The 19,442-nt window shown below is 41.9% G+C and overlaps 1 protein-coding gene across 2 annotated transcripts in view; it reads left to right on the top strand.

The window, feature by feature from the left end:
* The first annotated feature begins 283 nt into the window (after positions 1-283).
* The window catches only part of LOC125447054 (probable ATP-dependent RNA helicase DDX17), a 39,948-nt gene continuing 20,789 nt past the window's right edge, over positions 284-19,442 (top strand). The window contains exons 1-6 of one of the 2 annotated variants that reach the window (XM_048521124.2): positions 284-549; positions 1,620-1,788; positions 11,770-11,866; positions 12,802-12,935; positions 17,286-17,351; positions 18,410-18,551. In XM_048521124.2, the coding sequence (XP_048377081.1) occupies positions 503-549; positions 1,620-1,788; positions 11,770-11,866; positions 12,802-12,935; positions 17,286-17,351; positions 18,410-18,551 (655 nt within the window). In that variant the 5' untranslated portion in view covers positions 284-502. The remainder of the gene's footprint in view (positions 550-1,619; positions 1,789-11,769; positions 11,867-12,801; positions 12,936-17,285; positions 17,352-18,409; positions 18,552-19,442) is intronic. The other variant, XM_048521123.2, reaches the window with a different exon arrangement.

Genomic DNA, 19,442 nt, shown 5'->3' with positions numbered 1-19,442 from the left:
TGTTGACATCGCTTCCTAATGCCTTTGGAAAAGGTGGTGTTTAACATACACGCAACAGTTTCCTAAACTAAAACTACATGAAGTCAGAACTGGGCAATTAACAGTAGGTTTTGATAAACAAGCCTTATTTCGCAGGCCGTCCTTTGAATGCTCGAACAGACAAGGATGTGACGTTTCTGTTGCTAGGTAGACTTTAATCCGGCGGGAGGAGGAAGCGCGGCTGTTCGCGACAGGGGTCCGGCGGGAGGAGGAAGAGCGGCTGTTCTCGACAGGGGTCCGGAGGAAAAGGGGTGTTCCCGACTGGGGTCCGGCGGGAGGGAGAAGGACAGCTGTTTCGGGTTTCGGCGCGGAGTACGGCTGTTCCTGTTCAGGATCCGGCGGGAGGGGGCTGTTCCCAACCGAGAATCCAGCGGGAGGGTCGGCTCTTCCGGCAAGTTGCTGCTGAACCTATCGCAGGAACTGCGGCTTTTCTTTGTTCCCCGACGCCGAGAATCGAGCGAAAATGAGAGGATTCGGTGGAGACCGTGACCGCGGTAGAGACCGAGGAAGGTAGGAGGCTGAACAGGACCGCACACTTACCACTCCGGGTCAAAAGAAGCAATTTGCAAGGAGCGGGTTTGGCAAGGAAGAGGCCTCGCACTTCCACCAGGCCTGGTTTCTAGGTCTGTTGCCCCGCCTAGGCCAGGCGGCGAATCGTGGCTGCTGACTTTGCCACCCGTGATCTCTGGCGAGGAAGCATTTGCGCGTAGTCGTTTGACGGGGTCCGGTATTTGAGTGACCCCGGGGGTTGAGGGTGGTTGTGTTCTGGGTCCCTGTCCGCCCCCCGTTGATCGGGGTGCAGGGAATCTGGGCTTGTGTGTGCCGTTAAAGGGATCTGAAAGGTCGTGGACTTTGATGCCCAGGAATTAGTGGGATGACTCAGGAGATGTACCTCCCGGTCGAGATGTAGGTGCGATGCTTCGCGGCCTGTGTGCTGGCGAGGATGGGATGATGAATGTGGGTCTCTGTCAGCCGGCCGAAAGGAGGGTTCCGGAGTTCTTGCGGGAAGATGGAGGGGGTCCGGCTTAGCTAGTGGTCCCGCCTTCCGTTGGCACTGCACTCTTATTGGTCGGGGACTGTTTTCTCTAAATTTGATTGGATCTTTTTGGTGTCCGTCTGTCCCGTTTGGGTCTTGCTTGACAGGTGTTTGACCCAATCAATGTGACTCTAGCCCGACCTCGCCTTCTCGCCCGGTAACGTACGTCAATGAGCCGTTCAGCGAGGCCTAGTCTGAGCAGCCGTGCTGTGTTTCTCCATTACTGGCTTGTCTTTGGTTCAGCCATTTTACTGTCGCAGGCGTAGAGTCGCCCTCCCTGGATGACACGATGACTCAACCGTGACCTAATTCCTCCAGTCCTCCCTATATCACTTACCTGTTTAAGCCCCTCTCATAATTTCACACCTTGGCAATGTTTTTTTTTAATGGTTCCAATCTTCTTACTCAGGGTAGCCTATAGTACTTACTAGCTGTACTAATAATAAAATTCACATGTAACATCTGATGTGGGCTTCATTTGTGGATTGCTGGCTGGGTTGTAGTTGTACCTATTTCTGACTAAGACTCAACCTCCTCTCACTAGTAATGGCCCACGGTTTGGTGGAGGGCCTAGCCGTGGGGGCCCATCACTTGGGAAGAAATTTGGACAGCCTGGAGAACGCTTGAGGAAGAAGAAGTGGGACCTGGAGGAGTTGCCAAAATTTGAGAAGAACTTCTATGTGGAGCACCCTGAAGTGGTTCGACTAAGCCCGGTGGGTATCTGAATGGATCTAGTTGCAAAAGTTGAGTGAGTTGTTAACTGAGATGTAACTAACTTAATTTGATATTAGAATTTTGCTGTAATCCTGCGATATGAAATATCAACTGTTGATTTAATTTTGAGTCAATTCCTCATAAAATAACTATCTTTGTATCTAACTTTGCTTCTCATTCCCCTAATGTGGTTATCATGTGACCCTTCCTATTGTCTATTGTCTAAACTGTCACTGCCAATATCACAATTGTCAATTAGGAAATTAAAGGAAAATATCATTGTGCTGGAAATTGCAAGTATTGAATTGCTGTTATGAAAATAAACTTAGCAAAATAGCAGTCTTGAAGAAAGTAATGGTCGAAAGGAATGACAAATCCCAAGACCAGTGGTTTTCAAATTTTGTTTAATTGACGATACTGCATGGCCTTAACTGTGACGTTTTACAACTCTCTTGTATCAGAACCTTCCTTCTAAATTGAAAAAATTATGGCGATTTAAAGCTGAGAAGAAAGCCAGAAAATTCTGGACCAGTTAGCCTAACATCTGTTGGGGAAAATTGCAGGAGTTTTTTTTTAAAAACAATATACAACTTCAAAGCTTTTAGCTGATCAAATAACCCCACAGGTGAACAGTCAGTCATGACTAATGAATATAGGTCGAATCACCTACCTGTGTTCCGATTAAGCCTGCTCTACCATTCAAACAGATCGTTTCTGCTCAGTTCTCTCTCTGCCGTATTTTTCTGTTTGATATCATCAGTATCCTGAAACCTATTAATTTTTATAATGTGTGCTCTGGTTTCTACTGGCATGTGGTGTAGGTGAGTTGAATTTTTGAAGAGGTGATTAAAGTAAAGGAAAGAATGTCGTTGCATATGGATTTTTTTTATGTGGACTGAAGACATTTCATCAAAGATCGTCAAAAGAAATTGTTAACTGAAGTTGCAGCTAATGAAATAGAAGAGAATTATTGACCATGTTAGGAAATGGATTAAGCAGCAAAAAACGAGAGTAGGGATAATGAGCAGGATTAATGATATTTTGTAGGTGGTTTTGCAGCTTCAGCTATTCACCATCAATAATAATGACTCATGATGGGGCAGAAAGTCACATACCCAGATTTTGCCAATGATGCAAAAGAGAGGTGTCATTGTGAACAGTGTAGGTAATATCACAAAGCATGATAAAAAAAATTAATTGAATAGAGAAAACTGATGAATAAAATTAAATGTAATCAAACGTATAGTAATTCAATCAGGTCCTAAAATACTAAAATGGGTGACTTTCTCTGGATTGGAAAGCTAGAAGCAACGGGGTCCAGATCATTAGATTTCCTGAACAGATCAAGAGAAGCTGACGGACTGTTGACTTTTCTGACTATATAATATATGGGTTAAAGTGGCAGTTCAACTATACAAAAGTGTGCTTACACAGCAACCAAGTGCAATTGATAGTTCCTGGAACCATTGTGGGAAGGTTATCTTAGACTTCAAGAATGCAGAGACAAGATTTACCAAAATAACACCTATTTTAATTTAAAAGGCATAATTAGACAGCTTACCTGAAACTACAATATAATTACTTGCAATAAATAGAAATTCTTAAGCACAGAAATCTGTTTTGTGCTTTCTACCAACCTCGGACTGAAAATCAAATAAAGTGGGAATTTTGCCTACTTTTTGAAATATTCAACATTGCTGACAACTCCAGGAAAAGCAGGACTTAATTTTCAGCATATTACCCAATGAGTTGCGACAGCATGTAATCCCCTTAAACTTCCACTTACGTACACACTCTCACACACGCACACGTATGTGGGGTTAGGAAAGGTGGAGCATGGACTGAGGGAGTAAAGGGAAAGCAGTTTAGCAGTCTTTGTTCACAAGATCTGTTGAATTGGTTCTTGCTGGTCAGAAGGTTTCTGTGACCTTTTCCAATTCCTTCTGGTTTGCAAGAGGTGCAGGATGACTGATTTCATTTATTCGAGGTCCCTGACCTTCCAATTGCAGCAACTATTGAATGGAAGATAAAATAGATTTCTTTGGATTTAAATTAGGTTTTGACTACAGAGAACAGAAACAGCTCCTGAGCTGTTGGAGATCTGATCACTTCTCTGGTTGTTGTGCACAGCCTCAAGTTACTCGGTTATCGAAGAGCCAATCACACAGTTGCTAGCAAATGAAATGCCTTTGTCATCAGTCACTGATCATTAGTCTATAGACCAGTTAATTTCTTGCTGTTAACCAATGTTAAATACGGAACTTCTTAGATTCAGTTCATCAAAATCAACATGGCTTTATGCATGGGGAAATCATGTCTCACTGACATGATTTCAGTTTTTTGAAAAAGTGAAGATGATTGATAAAGGCATACCAGTGGATGTTGTCTGTATGGACCTCAGTAAGGCGTTTGACAAGGTCCTGCCTGGTAGGCTGGATGGCAAGGTTAGGTCACGAGGAACACGGGGAGAACTAGTCATTTGGTTACAAAATTAGTTCGAAAGTAGGAGACAGAGGGTGGTGATTACTGTGAACGTAGAACATTACAGCACAGTACAGGCCCTTCAGCCCTCGATGTTGTGCCGACCTATCATACCGATCTGAAGCCCATCCAATCTACACTATTCCATGTACGTCCATATGCTTGTCCATGATGGAGGATTGCTTTTCAAACTGGAGGCCTGTGACCAGCAGTGAGCTAGGTCTGTAGTTTATTGTCATTTATATGAATGATTTGGATGTGAATATAGGAGGAATGGTTAGTAAGTTTGCAGATGACACCAAAATTGGTATAGTAGACAGCAAAAAAAATGATCACCAATTACAATGGGATCACAATCAGAAGGGCACATGGACTGAGGTGTGACAGGTGGAGTTTAATTTAGATAAATGTGAAGTGTTGCATTCTGTTAAGGCAAATTGGGCAGGGCTTATACTTAGTGGTAAGGTCCTAGGAAGTATTGCCAAGAAAAGAGATCTTGGGGTGCAGGTTCATAGTTTCAGAAAGTGAAGTCACAGATAGACAGGGCAGTGAAGAAGGCGTTCGGTAAGTGCATTGAGTATAGGAGTTGGGAGGGCATGTTCTGGCTATACAGAATATTAGTTAGGCCACTTTTGGAATATTGTGTTCAATTCTGATTTCCCTGCTATAGGAAAAATGTTGTGAAGTATGAAAGGATTTACAAGGATGCTGCCACAGTTTAAGGGCTTGAGCAATAGGGGAGAGGCACAATAGGCTGGAGCTCTTTTCTGTGGAACATTGGAGGCTTATAAAATCATGAGGGGCATGAATAGATGAGTAGCCAAGGTCTTTTCCCCAGGGCAGGAGAGTCTAAAACTAGAGATCATAGATTTAAGGTGAGCGGGGAAAGATTTAGAAAGGATCTGAGGGGCAGGATTGAGCTGCCAGAGGCGGAGATGGAGGTTAGTACAATGGCAGCATTTAAAAGGCATCTGGATGGGTACATGAATAGGAACGGTTTAGAAGGATATGGACCAAATGCTGGCAGATGGGAATAGATTAATTTAAGTTACCTGGTCACCATGGATAAGTTGGACTGAAGGACCTGTTTCCATGCTGCACATTTCTATGATTCTATCTGCAGCCTAATCTTAAATTGCTGCTTGTTCAAGCAGCTCTTTAAATGACGCTTAACCTGAGTGTTAAATTACTTGCTTTTCAAATATGCAACAGTTGAGGTTTTGAAAAGTTTTTCTTAGATTGGTCCACTTAAAAAGGTGCAATCTTTACAATCTAAAGCAGCTATTTCTGCTCAATAGGGAGTCTAGGACTAGGAGTATTATATGAAGTTAGGTGTGGATGCATGAGAAAATGGGAAATGCTTCTACCCAAAATCTGAGAGAAGTTTCAAACTTCTGCAAATGATAATTGATACTCGAACTACACTTGACCTTTTCAGTTGAAAGGATTAAGGGACATGGAACAAATAGGCAGTTAGGTTTCAAATCACCATGACTTGATAGAATGGTGGAGCAAACTGGAAGGGCTGCATGAGATCTGTGCTGGGGTGGCAACTGTTTACAATATGTTGATGACATTGAGTAAGAAAGCAGATGTACTGTGGCCAAATTTGCAGATAGAACATAGAGCAGTACTGGGCCTTTGGCCCACGATGTTATGTCAAACTTTTACCCTAATCCTAAGGTCCATCTAACCTCCACCTCTACCTTATAGTATCATCCATATGCCTATCTAATAGCCTCTTAAATGCCCTTAATGAGGCCAACTCCACTACCCTCTCTGGCAATGCATTCCACGCCCTGACCACTCTGAGTAAAGAATCTACCTCTGATGTCTCCCCTGTATCTACCTCGGCACACGTTAAAACTATGCCCCCTCGTAATAGCTATATTCACCCGAGGAAAACGTCTCTGGCTGTCCACTCTACCTATACCACTGATCATTTTGTACATCTCTATCGAATCGCCTCTTATCCTTGTAAAGAGAAAAGTCGTAGGTGCCTCAACCTTTCCTTGTAAGACCTCCTCTCTCTTCTCCTCCACACCACCCCCACTCCAGGCAACATCCTGGCAAAGATAATGAAATGTGAGGCTGGATGAACACAGCAGGCCCAGCAGCATCTCAGGAGCACAAAAGCTGCCGTTTCGGGCCTAGACCCTTCAGAGAGCATCTGCATCTGCAGTTCCCCTTATCGCTGATACAACATCCTGGCAAATCTCCTCTACACCTTTTCCGACGCTTCCGCATCTTTCTCGCAACGAGGTGACCAGAACGGGACACAATACTCCAGATGTGGCCGAACCAGGCTTTTGTATAGCTGGAGCATAACTTCATGGCTCTTGAACTCAGTCCCTCTGTTAATTTAAGCTAATATATCATACACCTTCTTAATAATTCCATCTGCCTGGGTGGCAGCTTTCAGGGAACTGGGGACATGAACTTCAAGACCCCTCTGCTGTGCCTTTTGGAGGGGAGCAAGAAAGAACTGTATTAGCTAAATTAGAGAAAAACTGCAGAACACTGCAACATACTTGGTGGTACTTGTCCACAAAACACAAAGCTAGCGAGTAGGTACAAGAAGTAATCAGGAAGGCTAATGGAATGACTTATTTCATGAGATTTGGAATGTAAGCTTAGAGATCTCTCAGTAGAATTGATCTTTCTCTGAACCTTCTTTGTAGCTGTAGCACTATATTCTGCATTCTGTTCCATTACCCTGACATACTTGTGTAAGGTATGATTTGTCTGGATGGCATTTAAAACAATACTTTTCACTGTATCTTGGTATGTATGACAATAGTAAATCAAATCAAATCAACTCTTTCTGCAACTCTCCAAGGTGCTGCTGAGATCAGGGTCCCCTTATTTAAGGAAAGATCTTATTTCATTGGAGGCTGTGCAGAGAAAGTTCACTAGGATGATCACTGGCATGGATGGATTGTCTTATGAGCAAAGGTTAAACAAGTTGGGACTCGACTGCTTGGAATTTAGATTGAGAGCTGATCGCATTTCAAACATAGGATTCTTAAGGGGCTAGATACAGTAGATACTAAGAGGATGTTTCATTTCAATAGTTTCAGAACAAAGGGGTGTCAGTTTAAGACTGGGACGAGGAGGAATTTCTCCTGAGGTTGCAGGTTCTGGAACCTTTGAAGTAACCTCGGCATTTTTTGCAAATTATAAATCTTTTGAACTGTGGGAACAGAGTACTTGTGTATATAAACAAGGCTGAAACAGATTCCAAGGAAGGACAGGAAAGTAGACATAAAGAATGTTGGATCAGCTGTAGTCCTATTGTATACCAGAGCTGGCATGATTTATTGAACAACCTACCCTTTTTTTCCTTTTTTAAGACCCAACAGCATTCATATTTATGCCACGTGAGATGCACCCTTTTGAAGTGAGGTAGTTGTTGTTTGGGGCATTCTAGCCATTTTCAGCAGAGGAAGATACAGCATTGTAACAGATCACAGTTTTGGATGACATCCTTTAAACTATGTGGCATGTACCAGAAAATTATAGATCCGTTTGAATAGAACGGTTAGTGTAAAATGAAATTAAATGCCCATTTGATGTGATGAAATCTATTGGATAAAAGAAGCATCACCTTTATCTTTGAAAATGAGGAATTGAAAGGGGTAAATGTTATGGGCGGCACGGTGGCTCAGTGGTTAGCACTGCAGCCTCTCAGCGCCAGGGACCCAGGTTCAATTCCAGCCTTGGGTAACTGCGTAGAGTTTGCACATTCTCCGCGGGTTTCCTCCGGGTGCTCTGGTTTCTTCCCACAGTCCAAAGATGTGCAGGCTAGGTGGATCAGCCATGCTAAATTGCCCATGGCCTTCAGGGGTGTGTGCGTTGTATGGGGATGGGCCTGGGTGAGATGCTCCAAGGGACGGTGTGGACTTTTTGGGCCGAAGGGCCTGTTTCCACTCTGCAGGGAGTCTAGACTAATCTAGTCTAATCTAACTAACTGAGGAATTCAGTGAGGTAGAAGAGGAAAGAAGTGTTGTGATGGATTTAAATAAATCATTGAAATTAACATGGTTTAGAAAAGGTGGATGCTGGGAAGTTGTTTCCTTTAGGCGGGGAGACTAGGACCCGTGGGCACAGCCTTAGAATTAGAGGGGGTAAATTTAAAACGGAAATGAGGAGACATTTCTTCAGCCAGAGAGTGGTGGGTCTGTGGAATTCATTGCCATGGAGTGCAGTGGAGGCCGGGACATTAAATGTCTTCAAGGCAGAGATTAATAAATTCTTGATCCCGCAAGGAATCAAGGGCTACAGGGAGAGTGCAGGGAAGTGGAGATGAAATGCCCATCAGATATGATTAAATGGACCCGATGGGCCGAATGGCCTTACTTCCACTCCTATATCTTATTGTCTTATGGTCTTAACGTCTTGGCTCAGTAAAGCAGTAAACAAGAATTGTAATTTATTCCCCAGCTTGGGGTCTTTTTCTCTAGAAGCAAGAAACCTTCGAAGTAACCTCAGCATTTTAAAAATTATAAATCTTTTGTACTGAGTAGATGTGGAGAAAATATTTCATGTTGTGGCTATAATTGCGAGACAGTTATGTAAGAATAGACTAGGAAAGTAAGAAAGGTGATTAAACGTAACCATGAGAGAAAAGAGGAATTATAAGATATGTTGGGGATTGAGATGAAATAGATAGAATGAGAGGAGACTTGTGGTTTATAAATAACAGCATAGACTCATGTAGTAAGATCATCTTTTTCGTATTCCGTGTACTTAATCCCTTTAATCCACATTCTGTCTTTGAAAATGTTCTAGGACCCTAAGGGAATAAATTGAGGAAATGGAGTCTGGCTTTTCAGTTTATGGAGTGGGAAGCTGCAGTTGAGAAAGATAAAATGTTCTAATGTTGATTAATTTGATTTGTCTGCTGTCAGGTCTTTCTGTTTTGTGCTTATCTGCTCTGTGCCTGGAAGAAGACGAAGGGTTGCATTTAAAATTGTTACGCATGTGCTGTGTAAACCTAACCAGCTATTGTTATGTCACACTCGGGTAACCTGCCTGGGAGGAGAGTTCTGCTAATCCTAGTGATGTCACAAAAGTTCGTGGCATCTTTTGTGACTGGAAGCCTGCATTCACTGGAGTTCTGTCCTTGTTGTTTGTGTATTATATGAATGACTTTAATGTAGGGGGTTGATCAGTGAGTTTGTGGATTTTACAAAATGGGTGGGGTGATAAACAGTGAGGAGAATAGCCTTCAAATTGTAAGAGGATATAGATGGGCGAGTGCAATGGAATTTAGTCCGGATATGTATGAGATGACGCACTTGGGTAGAGCAAATCGCACCAGTGGCACTGAGATGTATTGACGATTAGCAAGACCTTGGTACACATGCCCCTTGGGTAGCAGGACCGGGAGATAAAGTAGTCAAGAAGGCATATGGGACTTATGCCTTTATTAATTGAGGCTTAGAGCTTAAGAACTGAATTGGAACATGTGCTGGAACGGTGTAAAACATTGGTTAGGCCGCAGCTAGAGCATTGTGTGCAGTTATGGAATCCACATTATAGGAGGGATGTGATAGCACTGAGCGGGTGGCAAAGAAATTTAGCAAGATGTTGAAGAGTTTCAGTTATACAGAGAAATTGGACAGACTAGTATTGTTACCCATGGTGTGGTGGAGATAGAGAGGGGATGTGATTTACAAAGAACAAGAACAAGAACAAAGAATATTACAGCACAGGAACAAGCCCTTTGGCCCTCAAGCCTGTGCCGATCCAGATCTTCTATCTAAACCTGTCGCCTATTTTACAGAGATCTGTATCCCTCTGCTCCCTGCCCATTCATGTATCTGTCTAGGTACATCTTAAATGATGCTATCGTGCCTGCCTCTACTACCGCTGCTGGCAACACTTCCAGACAGCCACCACCCTTTGTATAAAGAACTTACAACGCGTATCTCCCTTAAACTTTTCCCTTTTCACTTTGAAATTGTGACCCCTAGTAATTGAGTCCCCCACTCTGGGAACAAGCTTCTTGCTAGCCATCCTGTAATGTGGCAACCAGAACTACGCAGTATTCCAAATGTGGTCGAACCAAAGTCCTATACAACTGTAACATGACCTGCCAACTCTTATACTCAGTACCCAGTCCAATGAATGAAAGCATGCCACATGCCGCCTTGACCACTCTATCCACCTTCATGGTACAGTGGATCTGAACACCCAGATCTCTCTGTGCATCAATTTTCCCCAGGGCTTTTCCATTTACTGTATAATTTGTTCTTGAATTGGATCTTCCAAAATGCATCCCCTCGCGTTTGCCTGGATTGAACTCCATCATCCATTTTTCTGCCCAACTGTACTGTGCTATACTGTTCTATACTCTATGTTCTATAACTATCCAATCTGTCTATATTCTGCTGCATTCTCCGACAGTCCCCTTCACCATCTGCTACTCCAACAGCCTTAGTGTTATTTGCAGACTTACTAATCAGATCATCTGTAGCTTCCTCCAGGTCATTTACGTATATCTATATATATGATCCCAACACAGATCACTGTGGAACACCACTGGCCACAGTTCTCCATTTTGAGAAACTCTCTTCCACTACAACTCTGTCTCCTGTTGCCCAGCCAGTTCTCTATCCATCTAGATAGTACACCTTGGACCCCACGTGACTTCACTTTCTCCATCAGCCTACCATAGGGAACTTTATCAAATGCCTTACTGAAGTCCATGTATATGTCATCTACAGCCCTTTCCCTCATCTATCAATTTTGTCACTTCCTCAGAGAATTCTATCAAGTTGGTAAGACATGACCTTCCCTGCACAAAACCATGCTGCCTATCACTAATAAGCCCATTTTCTTCCAAATGTAAATAGATCTTATCTGCCAGTATCTTCTCTAGCAGAGTGCATTTAGGTGCAGAAAGTCGAGTGGCATAGATAGGATAGACAGGAGGGGACGTTCCCCTTGATGGAGGGATCAGTGAATAGGGGCCGTAGATTTAAGATAAGGGGCAGAGGGTTGAGAAGGGATGTGAGGATTAAACGTTTCACTGAGAGTGGTGGGAATCTGGAACTCACTGCTCGGATGGGTGTTAGAGACAGAAACTATCATAACATTTTTAGAAGTGTTTATAAGTGTACTTGCAGTGCCAAAGAAAACAAGGCTATGAACTAAGTGCTAGAAAACGTGTTTAGAATAATTAGGTGGTTGTTCTTAACTGGCCCAGGCTTGGTGTGGCAAAGGTACTTTGTTGGTGCTGTTGTTCTGACCCTTCATCATTTAAGTACCCTGGTTTAAAAACAGAAAATAGAAATGCATGGTCCTTACACTGTTAATTTGTGAGTTTAATCCAGAATTGGCAAATTTTAGAATGCATTTGAAGTAGTAAGTGTCTAAACTTTGAGGTATTGCCACTAAACGCTGGGGTCCGTCTCCACCTGCTAAGAGTCTGGATGACTTGCTGATACAGCTGAACTGTTTTAATTGAAACTGCTTTTTGACTTTGTTGACAGTACGATGTGGAGGACTTTCGCAGAAAGAAAGAGATTACAACAAAAGGAACAGACTGCCCAAAACCAGTGTTCCAGTTTCACCAAGCAAATTTCCCCTGTGAGTGTCAACGTGTGCAGTGAAGATTTGCCTCTTGGAGGTTTTTCTCGACTGTGATCTTTTGCTTCCTGCTTTATGTCTTCCTATATGTTACGTTTGTGTGTGTGTACCAAATGCTTACATATAAAATTTAAATGTGCAGAGGGTGTTTTGAAGGGAAGCCTTGGACTCTGGATTTAGAATCATGGGTTGTTTCAATATGATTTACTGTTGTGTATGACCTTGAAACCGGTGAATTGTATAGATAAGATTGTCAGCAAATGTGCAACAATGAGACCACATTAGGTAATAGATTCCAGGCAGGTTTATTTAAATATTGATGTTGTAGTTTACTTCAAGATCCAAAATGACCATACATTTGTGGCTTGCCGAGGCCCTTTTTCTTACTTCCTGTAAGAGTAATGAAAAACCAAGACTCCTATTGTGAATTGTATTCTTTCAAATGGACTGTAATGTTGCACAGGCCTAATAGGTGTTAAATGTTAGTTAGGTGATTTGCTGACGGATGCAAGTGGCAAGGTTTTACACACTAAAATTAAGAAATGCGGGCTGTATTTCGCGGCTCTGTCTGCATCCAATGTGTTTAGTTATTGAACTTCAGAACTGGAAATAAATTACAACAGAAATGTCTAAAAAGGACCAGAATGCAGAAAGAAGAATAAACCACAGTATATACATGTTCTCAGAAATATGGTGGAAAATAGGCAGTTGAAATGTATTTGTTGTAGTGTAATTGGAAGAATAATAAGAACACGTTTTATAGGTCTCACAACCACTCTTCTGTATTCCCTGTTCACTGTTCTGTTCTCTTTTAAATTACTGGTAATCTATAATTTTCTTGTTCTGATAAAGTTGCCCTGAGGGTTGGATTTCCAAGATCTACCCTTTTGATGATTATAGATGTTGTTATGAATGTTTTTCTTTTCTTTTCCTAGCTTATGTGATGGACGTTCTGTGTTCACTGAATTTTGTGGAGCCGACACCAATCCAATGCCAGGGTTTTCCAGTGGCACTCAGTGGGCGTGACATGGTTGGAATTGCACAGACTGGATCTGGTAAAACTCTGGCTGTAAGTATTCGCAATTTTCTTTATTTAAAATTTAATGATTCTTGGATAGGTTAGTTATAACCAGTTTAAATTATGCCTAGAAGATGTATTCATTTGAAGTTATTCAACTTTCATTTATGTTACTATCTATGAGAAAACTGCTATTTGGTTATATGAATTGCTGCCAATATTTCTTTAAACATCACTAGCTGTAGAAAAAAATGAATCTTGTTCTTTTCTCACCAAATTGTTATTGGTGCAGCCAAGGAGAGATTTTGTTACTCCGGATCTTTTGAATCTTTCATTCGTGTATGTCTTTGAAAAGTTTATACAAGATTTATGTTAAATATATGTATCGATTCAGAAAGCATAGATTCTTTTTTGAAGTTAATCAGCAAAGCTGGTGGGCATCAAATGGACAGTTCCTGTTTGTCAGTGCAAGATTTAGATTTGACATTAAAACCACACCTCAGAATTGCATTCTTGACTGACACTTAGGTGAATTAGTACTTTGCTGGAGGTTCAGTTTGTTGTCGAGACTTTAAAAGTGTTTTGATTGTTGTCTCAGTAGATGTGAAAGATGTTATATATAAAGAAAGGTAGGAAATTTTTGGCTAATATTTATCCCATAACCAAATGTAATTAACTGACTCCTCAACTGAGTGCTGCTTGTATTGTACACAGACGAGGTTATCACCTATAAAACAGCTCAGAAAAATGTTGGATGGATAAATACTCTCTCTCTCTTTGCTAGCCTAGAATGATCATATTCGATTATAGTTTCACTAGATAACGCAGGTAGCAGTACCCCTGCTACAAAATGTCACCTGCTGTTGTCAAGTGCTGGGAGCATTAAGTCACTTTACTGCTTAGATAAGACTAGCAGTACAGTTTTCGTTTGGCTCCCCACAATCATCTTGAGTCTCTGACTGATAATGTAATCAAATTTTGGAGTCACTTCACCAAAGGTGTAAACCGGGACCTAACTTCATGGTCCTGAACAACTCTCTTAATGCTGCTGTGTCCTTTTGCATACTCGAGTGCCACCTTTGTGAGAAACCTTGTCTGAACCTAGTGGATTTATCTATTTTTTTTCACAAACACAAAACTGAATTTAGTCAGATTGCCTTGGATAAAGATTCATACATTGGCTGTTGATGTGTAATGAAGCAGATTTGTTCAAATAAAGCCAAGAACTGCTGTTGCTGGAAATCTGAAGCAAAAACAAAAAATTGCTGGAGAAAAAGCGGAGTTAATGTTTTGGGTCCACTGTTCTTCATCAGAACAAATAGTAGTGGAAAAGGTGATTATATATGCTGAAGATGGTGGGTAGGTGGGGTAAAGGAGTACGAGGGTAGGTGGAGATGGAACCCAGAGGGAGAGAAAGACAGGCAATCAGGAGGATGGATAGTGGTATGCCAGGAAGGAGAAAAGTTGAAAATAGGGACCATAAATAGGGGAGAATGGGTTGGGTGTGCTGAAAGCTGCCTGTGAAGTCAAGTTCTGGGGTGTGGGGCCGGGTAAAGAAAATGGAAGGAGGTGTTCAGACCCTAAAAATATTGAACTCTTATGTTGAGTCCTGAAGGCTGCAGGGACCCCAACTGGAAAATGGGAGCTGTTCTTCGACTTTGCATTCCCAACACCCCTTTATGACAATTACTCATGCAGTCATAGAAGGTGTAACACCAGCTTGTTTACTTAACTATCCTAACCTCCACACACACCTTCCAGGTGAAGCAGAGGTTTACCAGCGTTTCATTCGGTCTTACCGATTGTGTTTGCTGCTTACAATGTGGCCTCGACATCAAGATGAAAGACAGACTGGGTGACTTAGTGGAACATCTGCATTCTGTCTGCAAAATGACTCCAAGCTTCCAATTACATGTCACTTCAACGCAGTGGTCACTGGCCAATATTTTTGTCTTGGGACTGCTGTAGCGCTGTCTCTCCACAGATGCTGCCATGGCTGGATGATGGTATAGGATTTGTTTCAATGCCACCTCTGTTTTCCTTTACCTCTCTTGATCCCTTTGTTACTTAGCATCTCACTTCTCCGCTTCCCAGTTTGTTGCCAGACGTGGTAGGAATTATAATCTATAATATATCTTGTAATATATCTTGTGCAGTGTATCTTGCCCTGAGTTCCCACCTGTATGCGAGTAGTTATGTGTCTGAAACTCAATGTGAAGCTACAGGATATTGAACATTGTGAAATGAATACTTTTCTTGGTCTTCACCTGGTAAAGGAGACTGTAGGTATGGAATTCAGTAAAAGGGACTGTGTGGAGCTTGTACATTTTGTTACAGGAAGTCGGGAGGTATTGGAAGCTCTGAGGGGCTTAAAAATGAACAAATCTCCTGGCCCAGTTGAATTGCATTCCAGGCTGCTGTGGCAGGCAAAGCAAAAAAAATTACAGGGACTCTGACCCAAATTTTTAATTCCTGTCTGGCACCGGTGTGCCAGACGTCTGGAGGACAGCTGATAGGGTTCCACGTTTCAAGAAAGTTTGTAGAGATGAACCAGGAAATTATAGACCACTGAGTCTCTCATCAGTGGTTAGGAAACTACTGGAGAAAAGTCTGAAGGAGATAATTAGTATTCACTTTGAAAAGCATGAGCTTATTGGGAGAATCAGCGCGGCTTTATCAGAGGGAGGTCATGTCTACCAAACTTGTTAAAATATTTTGAAAATGCGATCCAGTGTATGGGTGAGGGAAATGCGGTTGATGTAGCTTATACAGAAATTTAGCAATGATTTTACAAAAGTATCACATGAGAGACTGATTGAGAAGGGTAAATATGTGGTATTGAGGGAAGCATGGTGAGATGGATCGGAAACTGGCTTAGTAATAGGACACAAGGTTGTCCGATTGACTGGAGGCCGATATCCAGTGGTGTGCTACAAGGATCAGTACTCGCTCCCTTATTGTTTGTCATGTAAATAAATTATACAGATGCAAATGAGGAGGGAACGTTAAGCAAGTTTGCCGACAACACCAAGGTTGGTACAGTGGTTAATAGTGAAGAACATAGTTTTAGGTTAGAGGAAGATACAGATGCGTTGGCTGGATGGACATAGCAGTGGCAGATGGTATTTAACTATTAAGTGCAAGGTGATGCACTTTGGAAGAAGAAACAAGATGATGGAGCATTTAATGAATGGCAGGACATTGGGTAGCACAAAGGAACACTGGAATTGTGGGGTGATTATTCCCAGATCCCTAGCAGAGCACATGAATAATTTAGTTCAGAAGGCATATAGGAAACTTGCTTTCATCAGTTATGGCATAGAGTATAAGAGCAAGGATATAATGTTGGAGTTCTATGGAAAGGATGTGATAACACTGGAGGGGCTACTGAGGGGGATCATCAAAATGGGTTGGAGCAATTGAGCTAGTGAGACGAGATAGACTTGAGTTGTTTTCTTTTAGAATAGAGAAAGCGGAGCGGGGATGTGACTGAGGTGTATAAAAGAGAGGGAATGGAAAGAGTAAGTAGGGAGCAACTGTTCCCCTTGGTAAAGGGGTCAGTCACACGGAGACATAGTTTCATTGTGTGGGGCAGGAGATTGAGGGAATTCGAAGGGGGGGAAAAACTTCTTCAGTCAGAGGTGGTAGGAATTTGGAATGCAGTGCACTGGAAACTTTACAATGTTTAAAAATATTTCTAGAACACTTGAATATCAGGACATTCAAGGATCTGGGACAACTGTAGGAAATTAGGATTAGCCACCTTTGGCTGTAGTTATTGTTTTTGCAGACTCAGAGGGCTGAAGGGTCTTTTCTGCACTGCGTGACTTTATAACTGTACTGGAATCTGAGGTTGTTGCCATTTATTTTCCATTGTCAGCTGCCTTTGGCATTAGTATTGGGCCTCTTTAGTGAACCCACAGTGTTGACTGTGGGTCAACTGGTAGCACCCTTACCTTGAGCCACAATCTGAGTTCTGATCCATTCCAGAGACTGGGTAAAGCAGCTTTAGATGGTTGGCTATAGAGCACAGTCCTGAAGAATTTGTTAACACTGGGGAGTGGGATGATTGGCCTCCTATCACAAGCATATCACATTGTATCAGGTGTGATTCTAGGCACTGGGCCTTTGGTATCTCATGCGTGTACGGTTGTAATGTATCAATGTTTATTAGGAAATCCACCAGAGTAGTCAATAAAATTGTAGGCATGGTTGGTGACAGGAATGGACGCTGCTAATATATTATGTGACCTAAATCTAGATTGTTGCTGCAGGGGTGGGAAAAGAAAACTTTCCCATCAAGAACTTTATTGTTCATCTAAGTGTTTAATAGTTTTATGAGTAAATGTGTAGCATGGTTAGATTGTTGCAAAGAATTGTAACTGAATTTTTATTTTCCAGTACCTACTGCCAGCCATTGTGCACATCAACCACCAGCCATTCCTGGAGCGTGGTGACGGTCCCATTGTGAGTGCTTTACTTTAAACCCATAAATATCAAACTCCACTTCTTTAATTGAGTAAATAGTTTGACAGTGCAGAAAAGCCCTGGGGGAATATCGATATTAAAAATATGGTTGTTTCAATGAGATGTTAATCCAAGATACAGTTCAGATGAAAAGAAGGACTCCCCGAGTAAGAAGCTGTCCATTCCTCAATTGAACATTTCCTCAATCGGGACAGCACGGTCGCTCAGTGGTTAGCACTGCAGCCTCACAGTGCCAGGGGCCCGGGTTCAATTCCAGCCTTGGATAACTGTCTATGTGGAGTTTACACGTTCTCCCTGTGTCTCCGTGGGTTTCCTCCGGGTACTCCAGTTTCCTCCCACAGTCCAAAGACGTGCAGGCTAGGTGGATTGGCCATGCTAAATTGTCTGTAGTGTTCAGGGGTGTGTGGGTTATAGGGGGATGGGCCTGGGTGGGACGGTCCAAGGGGCGGTGTGGACTTGTTGGGCCGAAGGGTCTGTTTCCACACTGTAGGGAATCTAATCTTAATTTAAAAAACAGGTTTAGAGGCCATTCTGATTTTGTGTGTGTGTGTAAGCTTCACACCATCACCAAGAAAACAAAAGCTGCCAGTGGAAGCTTTTGAAACAAAATAGTTTAAATTTTCAAAGTGAAAATTAGCTAAATATTTGAACCAAAAAATCTGTAACTATGGTATTTGTGGGTAGAGAATGCATTGAGAATTAGTTTTGCAATTAAATTGATTTTTCTTATGATCCATATTATTGGAGAAAGCATTTTAGCTGCTTGCCGCGTGTTCTCCAAACTTATTAATGGGAGATCACAACTTGATAGGAGGCCTCCATCAGCACATAATGCCTTGCATAGAGGAGAAACCACAAAACTTTCATTACCCCTTTATAGCTTTGAGTGTGTTTTGGAAGAGTCGGGGGTGGGGTGGGGAGTTTCAACTTAAGTATTACTGAAGAAAAGAAAATGTCAGTGATTTCATTTACACTCGTTCTGTTATTCTGGAAAAAGCCTATCTTATGTTCTGATTGCTGGGGTTCCCTTTTCATAGTGCTTGGTATTGGCACCAACTCGAGAGCTAGCGCAACAGGTTCAGTTGGTTGCAGAAGACTATGGGAAATCTTCACGAATAAAGAGCACTTGCATTTATGGAGGCGCGCCTAAAGGCCCTCAGATCCGGGACCTAGAAAGAGGTATGTGCAGACCCTGTTATTGTAAAAAAAACATAATTATTGAGTATACTGATGTCTCCTGTATAAGGTGACTACGCAGTAGTTCTCTTAAAATTTTCTGAAAATTAATTTGTGGAAAATGTGTGTTTCTGGGTGTAAAACATTTCCTGGACACGTGTAGCTCAGTAGATTTAAATATTAAGTAGCTGAACCATTCAAACAAGGAAGAGCTCAAGTTCCATCTTTAAAGTGTCCTGTTTGAACTCAGCTGGATTAGTGGTAAGAAGATTTTTGACCTTGGTGAGAGTGCCACTACCTAAACTTTTTTAAGTTTCATTAGAATTTAACATTTGCAAATGCAAATGTGCAAATATATATTTGAGTAAAAGTCAACCTCCTGTCAAAGTCTGCCCCCATTTTTGGCCAAGAAATCCTGAATTTTCCATATATCTCGTGTTCTTCACAAATAACAGATCAACATTTCTGAGTTATCCTGTGCATACTGGTAAATGTTATGATGAGGAAATGATTGGTGAGACTGTATCAGCTTCGAACTAAAACAACAGTAGATGAGAGAAAATGGAAGGAAACGGATGAATTTGGCGTGAAAGTTAAAGATACGGGAGGCCAGAGTCAGGCAGTTGAGGAATATAGTCATAGACCTACCGGTAGTTCAGGTTTTGAAATTTCTTTATCTTTTTGTGTAAAAATGCCCTCTGGGGAAAAAGCAGCATTTAAAATGAAAATTATTGAAATTGCAGAGAAGACAAATAACTGTGTAGCAGTAAGAACATGTTGTGTTTCGGAGAAACTTGAGAGATTGGAGAAAGATATCGAACCGACTTCAAGCAATGCCAAAACAAAACTGTGCCAACAGAGGTAAACCTAACAAATGGTCATGCTTGGAGGAAA

The sequence above is a fragment of the Stegostoma tigrinum genome, chromosome 38 (assembly GCF_030684315.1).
Source record: "Stegostoma tigrinum isolate sSteTig4 chromosome 38, sSteTig4.hap1, whole genome shotgun sequence".
Lineage (NCBI taxonomy): Eukaryota > Metazoa > Chordata > Chondrichthyes > Orectolobiformes > Stegostomatidae > Stegostoma > Stegostoma tigrinum.
Note: the sequence above shows the minus strand (reverse complement) of the source record. Positions and strands in the feature narration are given on the sequence as shown.